Source organism: Dipodomys spectabilis, unplaced genomic scaffold, assembly GCF_019054845.1.
Source record: "Dipodomys spectabilis isolate Male_0828 unplaced genomic scaffold, ASM1905484v1 ptg000043l, whole genome shotgun sequence".
Classification (NCBI taxonomy): domain Eukaryota; kingdom Metazoa; phylum Chordata; class Mammalia; order Rodentia; family Heteromyidae; genus Dipodomys; species Dipodomys spectabilis.
This window is the reverse complement of record NW_024870720.1, coordinates 33,343,381-33,364,724: the sequence shown is the minus strand read 5'-3', so window position 1 is coordinate 33,364,724 and position 21,344 is coordinate 33,343,381. Positions and strand designations below refer to the sequence as shown.

At 35.5% G+C, this 21,344-nt stretch overlaps 1 protein-coding gene and 1 pseudogene across 1 annotated transcript in view; one reads left to right on the top strand and one right to left on the bottom strand.

Annotated features, from left to right (window-relative positions):
- The window catches only part of Antxr2 (ANTXR cell adhesion molecule 2), a 124,722-nt gene extending 104,492 nt beyond the window's left edge, over window positions 1–20,230 (top strand). Inside the window, exons 17-18 of the mRNA XM_042678079.1 lie at window positions 16,814–16,876; window positions 18,131–20,230. Of these exons, the coding sequence (XP_042534013.1) occupies window positions 16,814–16,852 (39 nt within the window). The 3' untranslated portion in view covers window positions 16,853–16,876; window positions 18,131–20,230. The remainder of the gene's footprint in view (window positions 1–16,813; window positions 16,877–18,130) is intronic.
- LOC122106809 lies at window positions 5,393–6,207 on the bottom strand (annotated as a pseudogene).
- Window positions 20,231–21,344: the final 1,114 nt, after the last annotated feature.

Below are 21,344 nucleotides of genomic sequence, written 5' to 3'. Positions count from 1 at the left end.
AGGCATAAAATGTCTTTTCCCATAAATGTGAATAGTAATAGAAGAAAAATTGCCTTAGAAACTCATCTTGTCTGGAGTATTGCTGAATGATGTTAAATCTTCTTTTCAGTCTTTGGTTGTTCAACACCTTGAGGACAGAAAATTTGTGATAATGAAGCAAAGTAGATAGATGACAGTCGTTACCCTGATACTGCTACTGGTTACTTACTGCAAAGTAATTTGTTCACTGACTGATTGGTAAAGATGTTGTTTCTAATAGCACTCAATAAGAAACCACCCTAGTCATACATGGAAAAAAATTTAGTATAATTCTTTTAAATTTAACAATTAAGTTTGTAGAGTTTGAATAATAACGTATCAATGATAGATATGCTAATTCCTAAATGGTGATTTAATTATAGCTAAAATAGCACATTCACATCACTTTTTAGTCTCTGCAAGATTTGGAATTACTATAATAGATTTATATGACATTATTTTTTCAACCAATATTTGTGTCTAGAATTTAGATTTGTTTCTTCCTTTATCCAGATGTTTTGAGGAAAGTCTAGGAGACTTATCTACAAGCATATGTTGTTTTATATTCAAAACTAGAAGTAACAAAAACCCCCACAAAATATGTGATCTTCATTTTCAAAGACTTCAGTGCTATTGTCATTTGGGACAAAGTGGGAGAAGGTGAATGTAAAGTAGGTAAAACAGACTTTTAATAGGAGAACATAGAATGATCAGTTGGCTTTCTTTCTTTTTTTTAAAGGTGCACTGTTGTTGTCAGAAAAGACTGAGTGAAAATGCTGATGCAATTGTCTGTATTTGGGCTTTGCCAGCAGAAGAATAGTTTATCCATTCAGCTTTCTGCAAGTTGGAAAGATTGGTTTTGACTTTGATGGAAAATACAATGATATGTATTTAGCATGACCGATCTACCACATTTAAACCTAAAAACAAAAAATGCTGCTGTAGTTGCATTTTCCTCAGGGATGTCATTCAAGTAAAATATTACATTGTCATCTCCCATTGCCTTTCTTTCTGTAGTAGGATGATAGGTTAAGTTGTTCAGGACAGCTTTTATTATGGCATACTGACGCATGACTAGTAAAACATTTTGTTTGTTTCTTTCAGTCACCAATGAGTTATTTTCAAGTGACAAGCTTTTAAAATTGTGTTTTGATTGTTTCACTTTAAAACCCCTCTGTACAGTATTTTCACAATAAAAAAAATTACACCCAGCAGTCCCAGATATAAGATATTTCAAATGGAATTAGAAATGTATGTATTTTTATCAACAGCTCAAGGTTTATAAAAGGTAAAATAAAAATGTTAATGTGTTGAGTCATAAAAAAGTATACCAGAGACTTGATCAAAGAAAGCAAAGTTATGAACACTAGATTATTATTAGTATTTTTGTAGTCCCAACTTTGTGTTTTTGCTTGTTCCTAACTCTAAAAAATGCCTATTCTCTGGTGCTCCTGATGGATTACTAATTTTTTAAATAGAGTCTCACCAAAGGAAGAACAACTCTGATCATTCATTGTAGGTTAAGTACTTTTACCACTAATTGTAAAATAAGATATAGTAATTTAAAGTGCTTAATCAGGTTATATTTCATTATTTTGCAAATATGGGAAACCATGAGACCTATCTTTCTTTGGGTCTGGCTTACTTACTATGATTTTTTTCCAAGTCTTTTCATTTCCTAGCAACTGAGATGGTGCCATTCTTTCTAATGGAAGCATAGAATTCTATGTATGTGTGTGTATATACATATACACACACACATATACATATGTATATATATATTTATATATCACATTTTCTTCACCATTCATCTACTAAGGGGCATCTGGGTTGGTTCCATATCTTAGCTATGGTGAATAATTCTGCAGTAAACATAGTTGTGCTATATTTCATTATTTTAAAGATAATTTCAGCTCCCAGTGGCTCATTCTTGTAAGCCTAGCTACTACTCAATAGGCTGAGATCTGAGAATCATGGTTTAAAGCCAGAACATGGAGGAAAGTCTATGAGACTCTCATCTCCAATTAACCATGTAAAATCTGGAAATAGAGCTATGTATCAAGTGATAGAGCACTAGCCTTGAGTTTAAGTCTAAGGACCAGTGCGCGCGTGCGCGCTCGCGCGCGCACACACACACACACACACACACACACACACACACACACACACACACATTATTCTTTTAAATCCCAAATACTTTCTTGTTAATGGACAGTCGGGTACTTAAACATTCACGCTTGTTAGGAAATGCTGTAAGCTTAAAAAGCATTTTTAATGATACTTGTTTTCTTAGAGATCTACATGAAATATAGTACACTATATTTGCATTTTCACATTTTATTATGTTACTAAGCAATAAAAATAGACCTATTCCTTTTGTTGTATAACTTGGCCTCTGGAATTTTATCAATACAGACAGAAGGAGCAGAAGTTGTGGCATTTCTCTGAAGAAAAATCCTATTTTTCAAATACCAAGTTTCCTCACAAGGACTAACAAAGACATAGAAGGATATAAGTGCCCATGGAATCAGTTAACTGGGTATCATTTTAACATTTCAGTACTTTGTGGTTCTGGACACAAGGTTAGGCTGCTCATAAAGACCCCTTCCTGCTTGTCAACACGCATACATTTAGATCTGAGAATCAGAATAGACCTAGAATATCTACTTACATCTACTTTATTTTCTGTATCTACTGTCTGGTGATGGCTTGTAGCATGAGACACACCCCACTTCCTGCCATCTGCTTAGTACTGACATAAAGTTCAACTCCTCTCTGATACCTCCTTGTTTCCTGGTGAAGAACACTTACATCCTGTAGTTAAGCTACTTCCTCTTCTGCCAGTCATTGGTCCACAAGCAGGAAGAAGGCATCTAGACCTGTGTGAATATTCATGTAACAAAAAGAAGCCAGGAAGTCTTATGTCTGTGGAATGGTTGCTGCTATGTTTAATTACAAGTCAGTTAGCAAAAACTGTAGTTTTGAGCTTTTAATTTTAACTGAATGAGACATTGCCTTTTATTTTTATAGCTTACTTGTGAAGTTGAAGCTTTCACTATTCCTACAAGTAGTACTACCAGTTATATGTATTAGATAAATCTTGGACATAAAATATGATATCCAAGTCCAAATTTCAAGCCCAAATTGATACTTTAATGATCATTCAGCTACTATTTTAGTATTTATACCATAGGACAAGATATGTTATAGCCATTTCTAAAATGGCAATCAATTTACTTTATAGACAAAGAAACAATGAAAAATAAGGAAATACTTAAACTTGTAAAAGAAAAACATGCGAATAGTTGTTCTAATAATCAACTTTTCTATCATCTGTTTCATATCCTGATCAGTTATGTTATTATTTGTGCCAAGTGTCAATGACTCACACCTGTAATCCTAACTACACAGAAGGCTGAGATCTGAGCACCACAGTCAAAGTCAACCAGGGCAGGAAAGTCTGAAACCCTTTGGTTGAATTAACCAGTAAACAAACCCTCAAACAAACAAATAAAAAACAGAAGTAGAATTGTGGCTCAAGTGGTAGACTTCTAGCCTTGGACCAAAAAAAAAAAATCTAAGAAATGACCAGGCCCTGAATTAAAGTCCCAGTACTGGCGCACGCACAAGCACACACACACACACAGACACACACACACACACACACACACACACACACACACACACACACACACACACAACCACCACCACCACCAAAAAACACACCATCCTTTTGCTTAGAATATCAGCATTTTTTTTCTCTAAGCTAAATTTGTGTCCATATCTACAGAGGTATGTAACATTTGCCTATTTAGCATCCATCTCTATGTATCCATCATCTATCTACCTACCTACCTACTTAGGATAATTTTTGACTTGTAAGTAGACCCAAATTCCAGTTTCTACTTTTTGTGATATTTTTAAGTGATTTTAAGTTTAAAAGGTTTTGAAGTTTAAAAATGCAAAATACCATTTTTAAATGAAATTGACACATGGAAACACTTTAAAATACAATTGCATATATGTACTTAGAAAGAGTTAACAGGTCTAACCAAAACAAAATAGCTATTGATTACAAATATGAGTTCTGTCTGAGTAAGAAGCTTCTGTGAAATGTCAGACTGAGAATCAGTGAGGGGAGGGAGGAAGCCTGGAGCCCCCTCTTCTGGAGGTACTGAGTTGTGAGTTTTTCTTTCCTCCTGTGTCCTGGGGGGGCTCTCAGACTGGAAGCCTTTAAAGTCCTGGGTGTCTCTCCTTTCCATGCTACAATATAAAAATTATCAAGCTGTTGCTTTGGTTTATAAACTTCATCAGAAAAGCACAGGCTGACCAATTTTACTACAGATATCATTGTCTTCATCGTGATTCCCATCACCTTAGGAAAAGTTCCACTTCAGAAGTTTCTGGGTTGGTTACTTTATTACATGGTGATTTATAGCTTGAGACATCCTCCACACCCACCTATACTTGTGTGTCTGAAGAAGTCAGCTGGTGGTCCTTCTCCAAAGCCTGGCTGGAGCTCTGTTCCTGTTAAATAGGCTGACCCATGTCTTGTTAAGGCCTCTCAAATGGATAAATGCATTAGTGGATCCATTTATCCTTATTTTCCTTATGTTCCATTATTTATTGTACAAATGGAATATATGTAATTTCTTATCATCCTAAATAATCAAGTTTGAGGTTTAAAAAGTTTGGCTGGTCCGTACATCTCACCTGATTTGTATAAAGACAGATGAGAATAAACCTGCTGGTAGATCTTAGCACCTTAAAGTTCTTAATGTTATACATTACCCTTAAAGGAATCAACTTAGTTTACTCATATTTTCTCTCAAATAAAATATTTAGTTTCTTTTTTAATAGTCATTGTTTTTACAACATGCTCAGGACAAACATCACAAAACCACGAGCTGTGATAACACAATCTAAATTCATTTCCATAAGTCAGTTTGAAAATGGAAGGTCAAGAGTTTGACCAAAGCCCTTGGATCTCAGAGTACTGGGCCTCATGATTTCACATCTCCATATCTACAATTTGACTGCACAGTCATAATGTAGGGAGAGAGGATCGTAACTTCATTATTGCTGTGTTCAACTTCCACATAATTACTTGGCAATTCATAGCACGGTACCCTCAAATCTTACTAATCGTGAGAAATAGAAATTTATAATCATTGCCTTTCATAATAATGGTACCATGCTCTATATTTACTTGTTCCTATTCACATTCAGTTTCAACTAGCTGTGACTGAGTTTGAAGTAGCATGACTGTCATTCTGGGAAGTGGTATGGTACAAGTATCATCTAGACTATCACATTCCATTTAAATGAGAAGAAAGCAAAGTATTATCTACTATTCTCTCATTTGGGTTAGAAACTAAAAAGGAAAAAAGATAATCATCATTTCTTCAGTGAGCATGGACACAAAACATGGAATCTGTTTCTTTGCAGGGTAAAAGACATAAATTCTGTCACTACCTTCCAGTTAACCCGCATAAGAATGTGCATCATGATGTTCAAGCTTGTTCACATAGTTTCAGCTTAGCACAAAGGGTCTGGATGAACCAGGATCCATCCTTGGGCTTTTGCCAGGAATAATAACCCGGTGCTGTAGAATCTACACACAGGAAGTCAGCCTCTACTGATATTTTCTGGCAGGCTATGTCATCATCAATATCACTATCAGTCCCAATGCCACAGTCTAGTTCTGTATCCTACCAGGACTGAATGATGAAAGGCTTAGGTTTTCCAGGTACACTTCTGCAATAATCTCCGTGGGAGAAGCTTGTTAATTTTAGGTCAACAGGTCTATTTGTTCCAGAAAATTTTTCCTTCCTCATCATGACTCAGAATTACACAAATAAAGCTGCTGCTCTTTTTGCTATGATATTCTTTAGAAACTTTGTTTAATAATTCTACAATTTCTTCATGTGTAAGGTCATTTTTATTACTGACTTTGTATTTCCAGTTCAGGAATGTTTCTCTGAGGGCTGCTGTGGTGTCTGTATCTGTGCCATACTGAGTTGCCATTCCAGTGCTTTTATGAAAGTTATTATTAATTATTTCAGGATAATCAATTTTGTAACTACTATCCAAGGATATTCCAGAGTCCATCGATTTGCTGCCATAGATGATCTTTGTTTCAAAAGTTTTAATGGACTTTAAGTCCACTGAATGTTCAGTGTTCTCCATGGCTGCCTTTCTTAACACAAAGATCTCTGATCCACCAAATAGCAAACGCAGGTTTGCTTGCCAGGTTCACTTGCCGTTTGCAACTTGCCACTGGAAGCTTGGCTTTCACCACCAGTTTTGTGATTTTTGTTGAACAATTTCTTAGAAACATGGTATCATGACTAAATAATCTTTGTTAGCTGATAACTTTTGTCTTTCTCTGTTTTTCTTTTTTCTCTTTCTTTCTCTTTTTTCTTTTCTTTCTTATTGTCTCTTTCTTCCCCCTCCCTCCATCTGTCCCTCTCTCCTTTTCTTCCTTCTTTCCTCCCTTCTTTCCTTCCTTCCTTCTTCCTTTCCTTCCAAATATGGTGCTGGGTGTGGCATTCTGGGACTGGTGAATTCTAGTTAAGTGTTCTGTTACTGAGCTACACACCCAGCTAGCTGTTATTTGACTATTAAATATGTATAGCCCCAACAGTTTTTATTTCTGTAGACCAACAAGCAACTTTTTGCATATACAGAAAACTTAATACTCATTAGTTTTTAATCAATTAGTATTTTCAAATAGAATCACTATTATCTATCCATAGGTATATCTGTGCTTTTATATGAAAAGATTTTTTTAAGGGTTTATGATTTTCATTTTGTTGAAATTGTTTCTCTAGAGATAGTGTCATATTTTTATCATATATCCTTTTATATCATATATCTAAATATTAGTCTAAAATAACTATTCAAAATTAACTCACTTTGGGGATTCATAGTAACTAATTTTAAGCTTTAGCAAGATTTTCATTAAAAGTTATTTCCTTATCATCTTTAAGAAATTAATCCATAATTGCCCTTAAATGACTTTAAAAATTGTACATTTTTACAATTTATTTTAATTGATATAATCCATGAAGTATCAATTTAAAAAGTTTAAAAAGATTTTTTTAACAATTTGTTTTTCTTTATGAGGTCTGCTAAGTAATCATTAGTCTCCAAATAGCTAGGAATTTAGTTGTCTAACAATTAAAGAGTAATGGCTATTTTTAAATAAAAACATCATGAAAATCTGTATAAATCAAATACAGGCTAAATCATCAGCATATTTAAATTTCTGACAACATATATGGCATAAGGGTCTTTAAAGTGAGAATTTCATTCTTGGACACATAACTAGGGCCATATACATGAAGAAAATTACTTAACAAACTTTTTTTCTGGTCCTAGTGAACTCAGTACCTGGGTGCTGTCCCTGAGCCTCTTTGTGCTCAGGGCTAGTGCTCTATTACTTGAGCCAGGCACCACTCCTAGCTTTTTCTGAGTAGTTTATTAGAGACAAACTTTCCTGTCCAGGTTGGCATTGATACTGATACTCAGGTCTCAACCTCCTTGAGTAGTTAGCATTACAGGTGAGCCACCAACACTGGGCTTTAACATGCATTTTAAAGCACTAATGATGTATAAAAAAATTTCTCTTTAAATGTGCTAAAGTCAGTTTCATAAAGCAAATGTACTGTCACAATATGTGAGTTTCCAGAAACAAATATATACACAAGCACATAAAATTTTTGCTTTGTGATATTAATAACTTAAGTTAAAATTTGAGATAAAGCGATATTCCAGCAAAAGTTAGTAATTTCATGTCAGAATTGTTCCACACTGAGTAAATTAATTTATTCCACACTGAGTAAATTAATTTATTTATCTGCAGATAAACTATCTAAGTTTTTTTTTTCTGGGAATATCTTACCTTTGCTTAGTTTTGTGTAGGGTATTATCTCTGGATATAGTACTCTTAGTTGAGTCTTAAATTTTAGCATTAGAATGTTCCATTGTCTGGTATCTGCCATTGTTTCTGAGGAATGGTCAGCCATTATGCTTATTGCTGTTTCTCTGTATGCTATTATAGTATTCTTCGATGTTTCTCGAAGGTATCTTGTATATTTCCTGCTTTTCTGTGAATTGATTCTGCTTAGAGTTCAATGAGTTTCTTTGACGTGTAAATTTATGTCTTCCCTAAGTTCTAGTAGGTTCTAAGAAATTATTTTTCAATATTTCTGTCCCATTTCCTCTCCTCTCTTCATAAGAACCTGATTACTATTATGACATACTACTATATATTATACAAATTGTCTGATTCCTTTTTTGCTGTTTCACAATTTGAAATTTTTTGAAGCCTTAGCTTCATCAGTCTTATATCCATTGTGTCTAGCATACTTTTATGTCAATCAAATATATTCTTTATTTCTGATATTACAATTTTCATTTTAGCTTTTTTAAATTCCCTTATTATTTATAATTCCCATTAAAGTTCCCAGTATTATTATGGTGTGTGTGTGTGTGAGAGAGAGAGAGAGACAGACAGAGAGAGACAGAGACAGACAGACAGACAGATAGACAGACAGTATCGAGTCTTGAACCCACACTTTGCGGTCTCACTTATTTTTGGTTTTTGTTTTGACCTGCTATGGCTCCACTTGCAGCTTGTTACTGATTAATTGGGGATAAATGTCACAGATTTATCTCCCCAAGCTTTCTTTAAACTATGATTCTGAGACTTCAGTATCCTGAATAGTTAGGATTATAGAAGTGAACCACCAGCATTAGGCTTAAAGTTCCTTATATGATTGTGCATGTCATTCACTTTTCTCACTATGCTTCAAAATATTTTTTCTATAGCCATTTTGAAGTCTTTATTTATTAACAGCAATATGTAGGCTAGATACATTGACTGAATTTACTGTTGTTTATGGGACATATTTTTCTACTTCTTTGTGTGTACTATAATTTGTGCATTTTTCTTAGTGTAATTTATAAAAATATAGAGAAAGTGGTATAAATAATACTACCATTATAAAAAGTATGTTCCATTATTTCTGTCATGTTTCTCATCTGTAGTTGAGCAGAGTCTGGTTTCATTGCAGTCTTAGTTGTAGTTTACTATTATCATCAACAATTTAGAGACAAGATCAAGATTTCCTGCAGTAGAGCTTTCTCTCTTTTTCTTCCTGAACAGCCTAACTCTGATCTTTCTGAGCTGCAAGAAATGTCTCTGTGCTCCTTAACTATCATAACCTTTAGTCCCAGAAAGACTTTCTGTATCTTGGAAGATGTGTCTCTATATTGGTTCCCTGTCTACAGCCTTATACTGGCCAGGGCCTTGATTTCTTAGTTCTCCTACTCAAGTTTTAACAGACTGGTGATTGGAGAAAGCCCTAATCCCACAAGGTTATTGTTTTCATAAGTCTTACTCTGTCCCAGACCCTCAATGGGATGCTTGTTTTCCTTGAAGAAGGCCCAAATCGACATTGGAGAAAGAAATAATTATCTGTCCTCCTGCCTTATGATTGTGTAGGGTTTTATTTCAACTCCCATACTTCAACTAACTACTTCCTTGCTCTCAAGGAAATCCTCACTTGCTATGGTATCATCCCTCTCCACGTCAGCTTTTCTGCCATATCCTGTGTTTTGGGAAGATTTTTACCGTTACTTAATAAAAACTATTTTAGTTTTTATGAGATAACTTTTATCCCCAAATGTAAATATTTACATATGTACATTTAGTGTCATATTAAAAAATCCTCTGAAAGGTATCTCATCTACAGCTTTCCTTATTCTTCTTTGTGCCTTCTCTCTGCCTATTGGTAACTGATTTTGTTTTAAAGATTGTTATTCTTTTTCTTTCTACAATACAATGATATTCTAATGCTGCTGTATTTTCCCCTTAGTAATATAAAAATACATATAATATGCATACTACATTCATTTTGACAAAGAATCTTTCCCTTAGTAATCCTAGTCATTCCCTTATAGAGATCTTAATTTTTTAATAGCCTCATATTATATATAGTGTTCTGTAGCACTCATCCAAAAAAGCATCAATGCTTTTTTGTTCCTCTTACAATGAATGTTTGGGTTATTTTTTAATCTTTCAAAAAAGTATTGATGCTTCAATTTATATAATTTTTTCTAGGTTTCTATTATTTTTAAGGTTGCATATGTAACTAGATTTTAGGTTCAGCTTTAAAATATAATCTGCACTCTAATTGAGATTGCAGAGGAAATGCATTCCTATCATATCTATAATGTGTCTAACAAAATAAATATTAAGTAACTAATAAGATATATAGATTATATTTTGAGCACACATCTGTATCTTTATCTAATCTCTGTTTTGAGAATCAACTTTTCACTCATGTGAAACCTTGGTGAGGATTTCCAAGAATGGTTTCCAGAGAACTGTCTATATCTATATCAGAAATCTAGGTATAGGTATATATCTTGCTGTCAGTAATAATGTAGAAGGGTCAGTTTTATATTTTATTATGAGTTATGGTTCAATGTTTCATTCACTGCCATCTCCATGCTTAACTTTCAAGAAACATTGAAAGAGAGATTTTACAAAAATAAATATGAACAGAATGTGTAGAGTCACTACAGTTTTACAAGTCTCATGATAGAATAAAGAGACAAAATCATTTTGAGGGTGAAAATTTTAAGCAAACTAATCAATCCCTTTTATGATATATATTAAATATCCATGTGATGTGTGATTCCTACTTTAAAATGTGATAGTTCTAGAATGAGCTCTAGAATGTTTCTAAAATAAAATACTGTGTGGAATTATTTCAGTTTTAAAAACTGAAGTGTTTTTTATTGTTGTTGTTGTTGATGGTGGTGGTGGTGATGGTGGTAGTAATGGTGATATGTGTATGCCAGTCCTGGGGCTTAAAATCAGGGCCTGGGTACTGTCCTGAGCTTTTCTGGCTCAAGGCCAGAATTCTCCCACTTGAACCACACCTCCATATCTGGCTTTTTTGGTGGTTAATTGTAGGTAAGAGTCTCAAGGACTTTCCTGCCAGGATTGGCTTTCAATTGTGATCCTCAGATATCTGCCTTCTGAGTTAGGATTACAGGTGTGAGCCGCCTATGTGCACAAAAATTTTGAGCCAGGTACCATGGCTCATGATTGCAATCCTAGAAACTCAAGAAGCTGAGATCTGAGGATCCTTGTCAAAGCCAAATTTGAGAGACTCTTGTCTCCAATTAACCAGCAAAAAGCTGTAAGTAAAAGTGTGCCTCAAATGGTAAAGGGTGAGTACCTGGCCTGAGTTCAAGCACTCTCTCTCTCTCTCTCTCTCTCTCTTTCTCTCTCTCTCTCACACACACACACACACACACACTCTCACACACACACACACATACTCTAGCAGCTTTGTTTTGAGCAAAATCTAGCACACATTCTTTACAAAAGTGATTAATATGGATCTGGTCTTCAGTCTTGTTCTAAAGAAAACTCTGAAAGGTTATTGTTTTCTCAAGTCTCTCCTTATAATAGCAACTTCTTTGACGGCTCCATTTGTCTCTGTGTATATATCTATCAACATGTATCTGCGCTTTGTGTACAATTTTAAATTTGAAACATTGTTTACTATTGCCCAGAGAATGAAGGTTTAGTAACCTCTTTTTAAAAGTGGAGATATAAATAAATCAGCTATCTGTGTTTGAAAAGTCTAAACTAAACTGCAGTTGTTTGCTTCAGCTTGTCAATGGATATTTATGGGATGAGCATAATCCTGTAACGGTTATAGCAGTGAAATATATCCTGTGCAGATAGCTAGTAAAGGAACTCACATGCATTAATGCCAGTGGAATTTTAATGCTGAAGAGAGGAGAAACATGGTACTTGGTCTGGGTAATGCTGTTCTTAACTGACCACAGTAAAAATGAGGGATGAAATCAGTTCTTAAATATTGCCGCAGAATTGGAATCTATATCCACAACCAAGAGCAAGCAGATCAATCCCTGTTGGTGTCTTGCTTTCATCTCTTGGGCTAGTTAACTTCAACATAGTAATTTAGTGTCAGACATTTTGGAGGGAATATCTCATTCCTTTTCTTATTGATTGTGAGGCTCTAGAGGATGGTATTGCCAATAATGATTTCTGAGAAAATGCCTATCAGTTTCTCACTTTCATAGATACTTAGATATTTCCTGAAAAAAAATAACTTAAGTAAAGTTAAAGCTGACAGTTTCTGATTGTGAATTTTGCCTTTTTTATGACCAGGGTTTTATTTGTGATTTATACCTGGTACACCTCGTTCCTTCTTTTACTGGGAGGAAGTTTGGGTCGGAAAACTTATACACAGAGCTCAGGCTAAGCAGTAAAGTAGAAATATTTGTATATTTTCATTTCGTAAAGAATCATATTTTTCTAACATGCAAAGAAAATGAAGTTAAGTTTCAGTCTGTACACTTAGAGGAACTGCTTGTGTAGAAGAGCTTTTGAGATTGTATGAAGAATAGTATAGTTTCAACTTTTTTTGCATGTTTAAACATCCATTTCTATTAGCTATGTTCACTTTGCTCTGATGTTATAATTGGACATTAACCATCTATACAGTACTCCATTAAATCCTACCAGAATAAGAAAGGATAGCATAGAAGCCAGGTATATACTCTAAGGCTATTTTTTGTATAAGGCAGAGGCAGAGATAACATGTAGTGGAGGATTTTAGAGGTTAAGATATGTTTGGATGTTCATGATGGTTGAGAAAGATGAGACATAAGAAATCTATGGTAGGGGGCTGGAAAGGTGGCTCAGTGGTAGAGCGCTTGCCTTGCATGAATGAGGCCCTGGGTTTGATTCCTCAGTATCACATAAGCAGAAAAAAAAGCTGGAAGTGGCGCTGTGGCTCAAGTGGTAGAGTGCTAGCCTTGAGCTGAAGAGCTGAGGGACAGAGCCCAGGCCCAGAGTTCAGGCCCCATTACCGGACCCCCCTCCAAAAAAAAAAAAAAAGAAATCTATGGTAGTTTATATTCACTTATATTTGCTTGACTTCTAAAGAAATATAATAGAAAAAATACAACAAAAGCTAAAGAGAATAAAAATAGACAGAGTGTAATAAGCAGAGTCAAGGTATTGCCTTACCAGAAAATGTACTCCAAGTACTACAAAGATTAGTTCACCCAGAATGATGTAATGACCAAAATGTATAGCAATAATGTATTGTTTTCACAGATCTATAAAAAACATTTGTAAAAGAAGAAACTGAGTCTAGGGGTAGAAAGCTCCTGAGTTGAGTTAGTAGGCATTTAAATGTCTATATTCCTAGCTATCAAACTACGTTCTTAGCCTAGACAGATTCTTCCTACAGTATAGAATTGTAGTTTACAAAAAACAGCTGCCAGACCTGCTTAGGACAAAACAGGTTTCAGAGGCCTGCAGTTGTGCCTGATTGTTCCATCCATATGTACCACCCCTGCCTTGCTGGCCTTGGAGACACCTGTAAACCCATGGGACTTCATGAACTAAAGAATGAAAAAAAAAAGAACACTGACCTAGAAAAACAGATGGCTAACATTTCACTTAGTGCTTCCCTTCTGAAAAAATTTATGCCAATAGATCTGGAGAGAACTGATTCTAAGGTTTCCATTGACAAGTGCCGGTAACATGAATATTCTGTGCTGTTAATCAAATAGAGAAATATATGCCCCAGATCCTGTGTATGTGCTTAGAAAGTCTGATGTGATATGAGAAGTTGAAGAGACTCCCTTATTTTCACATTTAAGCATGGTGAGCTGAAGGATATAAAAGGCACACCATAGGCTGTATGTGTGCTGGCATGTACTTGTATACATGCACACAAACACACCTAAAGAATTAGCTGAGCTAGGCAGTGGCTCACACTTGTAAACCTAGCTATTAGGAGACTGAGATCTGAGGATCACAGTTCCAAGTCAGCCTGGGCAATAAAGTCCCCATGAAACTCTTATCTCCAATAAAACACTCAAAAACTGTAAGTGGTGCTGTGGCTCAAGTGGTAGAGCACTAGCCTTGAGCACAAAGATACTCAAGGACAGTGCCCTGAGTTCAAGCCCCACAACAAACAACAACAAACAAACAAATTAGATAACTAACTGGGATCTGTGCAGATGTTTTGACAGTCACTTCACTAAGTGTACTAATTTTTTTTTTGTTAGTAGTGGGGCTTGAACTCTGGGCCTGAGCGCTGTCCCACAGCTGTTCAGCTCAAGGTCAATGCTCTACCACTTGAGCTACAGCACCACTTCCAGTTTTCTGGTGGTTTTTCGGAGATAAGAGTTTCACGGACTTTCCTGCCTGGGCTGGCTTTGAACCGAGATCCTCAGATCTCAGCCTCCTGAGTAGCTAGGATTACAGGCATGAGCCCCCAGCGCCCGACTAGACCACTAAAATTTTATATTGTATACGTGCAACTGCTGCTGGTACCAAGGGCTCACACCTGTAATCCAAAGTACTCAAGAGGCTGAGATCAAAGGATAATGTTTGAAATGAGCCTGGGCAGAAAAGTCTGTGAGACTCTAATCTCCAATTAACCATTAAAAAGAAGTGGTAGAATACTAGCCTTGAGACAAAAAGCTCAGGGACAGTACACAGGCCCTGAATTCAAGCCCCAGTACTGGAAAAAAAGAAGAAAGGACACCTGCTGTCTGCAAATTGTAGAAGGTTTTTTTGTTTGTTTGTTTGTTTGGCAATCCTAGGGCTTGAATTCAGGCCTGGGCACTGTCCCTGTGCCTCTCTGTGCTCAAGTCTAGCACTCTACCACTTGAGCCACAGAGCCACTTCTGACTTTTTCTGTTTATGTGGTACTGAAGAATCGAACCTAGCTTGATGCATGCTAGGCAGGCACTCTACCACTAAGCCACATTCCCAGCTCAGATTGTAGGGGTTTTAAAGACTATCTATAGGTTATATACTTCTTAGAAGTTTCTGAATATAGATGATAAGATTTATTGTTAAAATCTCCATTCTTAGTAGACCTGCATTCAGATGAGCTCACTAGAATATTAACTGTCAAATATATTCCAGACACATGTGTAAGTTAAGACACTGAACACTGAAATGCTCTGACATGGTTTGCAGTTAGTGATCATTCTAAAGAGTGAATACTCAACAGATTCTTGCACTGACATTTAAAAACATAAAAGCAGTTCATATTGCTTACTCAATTAATTTGAAAACTAAAGTTACTTTTAAAATAGAATGTATATGAATATATGGAAAATACATAAAAGAAAAAGTAAGTAAGAAACTATGCAACTCAACATACAACACATTGGTAAAGAGTGTTATCTGTTAGTCTTTTACTTTGACATATAATTGCCATCATTTATACATAAATATATGTATATTTACACGTAAATATACACATATACATATAGGTGTTTATGTGTGTATATATAATTATATATACAATTTGTATTTTTCTTTATACTTGTCATTTTCCCTTTAATGGCTAAATGATGAGTTAGATAAATGAATCATAATTTATTCTCTGAATTGTTGGAGAGAAATAAAGATAAATTATTAGATTATATTATAAAAATTCTGTGGTAAATATCATTAAATCTCTATGTAGTCATTTTTGAGAACTGTATCCTCAAAATGAAATTCCTGAGTCAAAAAATAGAAAAACCATTTAAAGACCATTTTTTTTGTAGTTTGCTTATCCTATACACTCTTCCAGTTAATATTTTCACTATTAAGGTGTGAGAGTTTTTGTTCTTGCTATAGAATTGCTCATGAATTAAATACTTTGCTTAATATAAGGTTACATAAAGCATTATTCATTAAAAGCAAGGCAGTTTTTTCCAGTTTAACCTATGATATTTATTAGTCAAGTAAAATGTTGCCATGCCAAGATCATATAATACAATCATGTCAGTATTGATATATAAAAATTCTTAAGTGCTATAAAACATTTAACCTAATAAGCATTCCCCTAGTGGTCTTTTTTTAGAGTGAATTTGTTTGATTGATTCTTTTGAGAATGTTTTGTGAATGCTGTCTATAGAGTGTAGGAGTTTTAAATGTATAGAAGAGTAAATACTCTCCATTTGGAAAACATGCATCATGGCTGTGTCTAAGTGTGAGAAATGGTCTACACTAATGGCAGGACTGAGAGAATTGGTTTCTCTTTTGCAAAAGCCTTTCATAAAATAGAGTCACACAGATGGCATCCCTTCATTCACATGCTTTCTTCTCCTCAGGTATCACTATTTTGTTGTTGTTGTTTGTTTGTGCCAGTCCTGGGGCTTGAACTCAAGGCCTGAGCACAATCACTAAGCTTTTTTTGCTCAAGGCTAGCACTCTACCACTTGAGCCACAGCGCCACTTCCAGCTTTTTTGGGGGGGTGGCATTTTGGAAATGAGAATCTCACAAACTTTCTTGTCTGTACTGGCTTTGAACTGTGATTCTTAGATTTCAACCTCCTGAGTAGCTGGCATCAGAAGAATGAGCCACAGGCACCTGGCACTACTTAAATATGTCCCTCATACACATTTTAGAAGCAGATTATATAAGAGAATTCTTCCATTTCAATTTTCTATGAGAAGAGATTAGATAGTAGCTTTGTTTCTTGGTTGTTAGCATAGTAGATCTATACATAAAACAGTATTACAAAGTTCTAATTCCCAACATTTTTCCATACAGAATGGACCTTGACCCAAGGGAAGCAATGTGTAAATAGGTGTCTCATGTGAACACTGCTCTCACCATGATTAATCATTACTATGTCATGGTATAAAATCTGAATGTTCATATGCTTTCTTAAGAAATGTTTCAGTATTTCAACGTTGATTTCTTTCTTCCCTTAGGGCCGATGCATAAACTTCTCTCGTGTTCCACATCAGTAGAAGGAAAGCAAGAAGATGAAGAAGGTACTTAGATGGTGCATTTTCACAATGCTGATTTCATCTAAATGAAAAAAGTTAGGTGCATTTCAGAAACTCTTGGGAAAGCTTCATTCTTCACTGTCAGAAAGTGTTTCCTCTGCCTTCTGCTTTATTTGCACCAAACAATTTCAAACACTTGTCCATGAGAGGTGCTGAAGCTCAGTGGTAATTAGTGATTCATGACATTGGAAATAAAGAGGAAGGTTAATCTGCATGGTATGGTTTATGCAAGAAAACTTGTTTCAATGTTAGGGAAAAAATCAAATGTCACAACAGCCACAATGTAAAGATGACATCAAAACCGGGGACCACAGAACAGGTAGCCATGATGAGTCTTTAATGGAACCAGGACTTCTGAACACGGAAATACGACGCTCATGCTTTCTTTATGGCATGATCATTAGCCACAGGCAGAGTATGAAATGTACCAGCAGGCGAAGCAAACAATGGAGTCCGTTGCCTTTTAGCGCTGTCAGATCACAAAATCTTTCCAAGCCCCCCTATCACAATATGCCTTACGGGAAGTTTCTGACTAGAAAATCTTGTCATTCTAGTACTGAAAAGTGCACATGCATGACAAAATGTAGACAACATGCCTCAAGGTATTGGTAGCATGTGAGATTGTGCCCTTTCGTTTTTAAAGACACCTTTCTTTCATCATGCACTTGGAACAAGAAAATTAACAGAGCATTATTCCAAAGGAAGACAGCCTCAAACCAAAGATCCACAGCAGACTTTAAAGACTCAAGATTTAAGACCTTGTTCATGAGACTCGTAGATTTCCCTCTTTTCCTGTGTTTATGGTTTCATAGTACAGAAAGCATTAACATATGTAAACATACCTAGGAGTTTGTTTTACCTTTAATTTAAGGGAGCAATATGCACAAAGCTTCCACTCAGGGTTTTTAAAAATTTTTTCCTCCTACTTTTCACGTCTCCAAGGGCTCTTCAGCGTCACAAGCCAGCAACTCTCTTTGCATGAAAATTTCAAAGTTTAATTAATATAATTAAAGGCAACAGCAAGCAGCAGCCTGTGAAGATTTTGCTCATCTTTTTTATGCCTTTTGACATTGAATGACCTATTACTGTGTGCGAATTACTTGGATTTTTGAGGAGCACTCTACCTTGGTTGTGATTTAAGAGGCGAAAAGGATCTCCTGTCTTCAGTTTATAAATTAAATTTTCAGGAGGGTCGCCATTAAAACCCATTGACAATGTACGTATTATAATTTCTTTTAGAAAAATCACCGTTGTGTCACATTGACGATGCCAAATTATGTTAGCGTGAGCAGAAGCACTGTGGGGGAGGAAGAAGGCAGCAGCTGAAGAAAACAGCTCAAATGATCTAGTCACTTTCGATACTGTACTTCAGATGCGAAATGGATATTCGACTAGAAACCTGACAAAGCGCGCCTGCTTTGATGTGAACTGGTATAGACAATGACCAGTGGCCGGGTCAGTGGGATGTCTCTCTGTGAGCACAAAGGCTTATCAAATGACACTAAAAATAAGTTCAACAACCATCACATTGGAAGGGAGAAAGGCGAACACTTCATGTTTGGCGGGCATATGAGTGCACAAGATGGAAAGAACGGTTTGGAGCATCCTGGTATAATTACCCCTATTGTGCTTTTAATGGAAATTTCAAAGGACGGAAGTGATACTGTTGGTTGGTGTCCAGATTTATGTCACTGCTCCATGAAGCCTTATGTACACACACAAATACACACACACACACACACACACACACACACACACACACACACACACATGCATTCTCTAGCTTGAATCTTCTGCACAAGTTTATTTATGTCTCTGGCTGGCTGGATCCAAAGCCATGTGTCCACATATACATAAATAAAAATTTTATCTGTGTCTGCACTATCATTTTCTTTCAGTTCATTCTCAAAGCTCTTGCCTTCTTTGGTTGAATATATAATTGCCCTGGTTAATTTCCGGAATGGTATTCTATCCCATTCCAAAATATCCAGCATGTTCACAGATGATACTCTTGGCAGAATCTATGTGTATCAATCCAACATGGAAGCCTGATATAGTATACCCAACCCTGTTGCAGTGAGTTCTTGTAGACATCTGTTCTCTATTTGCATCTGGAACAGGACCTATAGCTATTTCCTTAAATGGATGTTTTATTTCTGATCAAGTCACACCTATTTTAAGAGTATTAAGGATGCTACAGAACCTATGGCTAATGCTTCTTTGATAATTTACATTTCTCCAGAATCATATAATACACTTGTATTTTGCTACATGAGCAATGTAAATAAACCACTGTTTTTAAATGATAAATTTGTAATGGAGATTTATAATGCAAATACCACAGAGAGCTCTCAATGAAGAGGGACAGTCATTGGTTTCTATGTAGGCTGAAAAACAGATTTGTGAAAGTTCAAAGACAGATACAATTTCATTGCCCTTAAGGATATATACCAGTTCTGTGTTACGCTTTTCTTTGATGATTCTAACCAGCAAATAAGAATTTGTGTTAACATTCTCTTACCAGAGGACAAGATCAAAACACTCTGTACCTTTCAATCAGGAAAATTGATTAGAATAACGCCTTTTGTGTAAAGTTTTATGGCACTTTTATATATGTGGAGAAAAATAGCTCCCATGCAACTTTGTGGACATGATGTGAGTCAAGATATACTTTCTGTGTACAAATGAGTAAGTCTTATCCATTATCCATTTGTGTTGCATAAGGTTGCAAAACAATTAAGTGGGAAATGACTCCTAACTTATGTGTCTACTCTGCCTAGAAAGAAAGTTTTGAAGGCATCTATATATATTTCATAACAATGTCTGTTCTTTATGGATTTGATCCATAAATATTTATCTATCTGAAAACTTTGATACTTGGAATGTTTTCCTTAAAGCATTTGGTACTCTAAGAAAAAACATTTGGTGCTAAGAGTTGCAGCACTGATGCCTTTCCCCAAGTTAATTCTATTTTAAAATTTTATATTTCCTTCCCAATGAGATGCAGAGTAAAATTTGAGTCTCCATTGACTAAGGAGCAGCATCTGTCATCTATGGTTAGTTGCTATTTTGACAAAAATGTAGAAGGTTTAAAATCCCCTATATTTCAAGTTGTTAGAGAAGAGATTTGCTTATATTTCCCTCGATCTTTATTCTAACCAGTTAAATAATAAATTATTCTCTATTTTTAAAAATAAATCCTTAGTGGGAATAACATTTGAGTGTGTTTGTGAATGTGTTATCTGAATGTTATTGCTCAGGGGTGAATTATTGCTTATTTTATGATTAAAATGAAATTTATATTATGACTAATAAAGTAGCTAAAACATTTTGATTGAACCACTAACATGTTACTTTTTAAAGGTAAGAAGGCAAAGCATCATTATATTATAAATATATGTTCTAGAATTTATTGTTACTTCTTCCTTCATGCGTGTATTGTATTATGGTTAAGCTTTGGGGTTTTGTTTTGTTTTTGTTTTGCTTGAAGTTAACATTTCTGGCTTTTTTTGGGGGGGGGGTAGTTAATTGGAATAAAAGTCTCATAGACTTTGCTGCCCAGGCTCACGTTGAACTGCAGTCCTCAGATCTCAGCTTCCTGAGTAGCTAGGATTACAGGCATGAGCCACTGGCACCACACTATTTTGGTTCACTTTGAATAGATGTTTTTCAACGTCACATTACTTTAGGAAACTTATTTGAGCTTTACTACTGGAAAAGGTTGGCAAGTGTAGACTTTGCATATATATATATACAAATATATACATCTACATACATATATATTCATATATATATAAGAAAGGAAATATGTAATATCAGTGCATAAAGTAACCCTGGAATATCTTTTACATAATCAAAGAAAGACACTGGTGAAGCTAGAGACCTTTGTTTCATTTGTTGAATTAGTGAGTTCATATTCCAGTCTGAGGATTAGATTAATCTTGTGGTCAGTGAATGTTTATGGCACAATAATGAGAATACTTACTTACCAGAATGTAATTCTGTCAACTGAGTGAAGAAAAAGTACTTTTCCCAATGACATATTTTACTTAATTTGATTTACTCATTGTAATTTTTTAAATTTCTCTGTCTCATGTCCACACTATTGCTGCCCCCCTCCCCCTTTTTACTTGTCAGTCATGGAGCTTGAACTCTGGGCCTGGGCGATGTCCCTCAGCTCTTCAACTCAAGGCTAAAGCTCTACCACTTGAGCCACTTTCAGTCTTCTGGTGGTTTATTGGAGATGAGTCTCACAGACTTTCCTGCCCATGCTGGTTTTGAACAGCAGTCCTCAGATTTCAGCCTCCTGAGCAGCTAGGATTACAGGTGTGAGCCACCAGCACCCAGCTATTGCAACTCTTTTCTAATTCCTATGATTACTATAATCATGTTTCAGATTCACTTGTCTACAAATTAAATTAACAACATATTAATTTGTGATTACAACCCATCT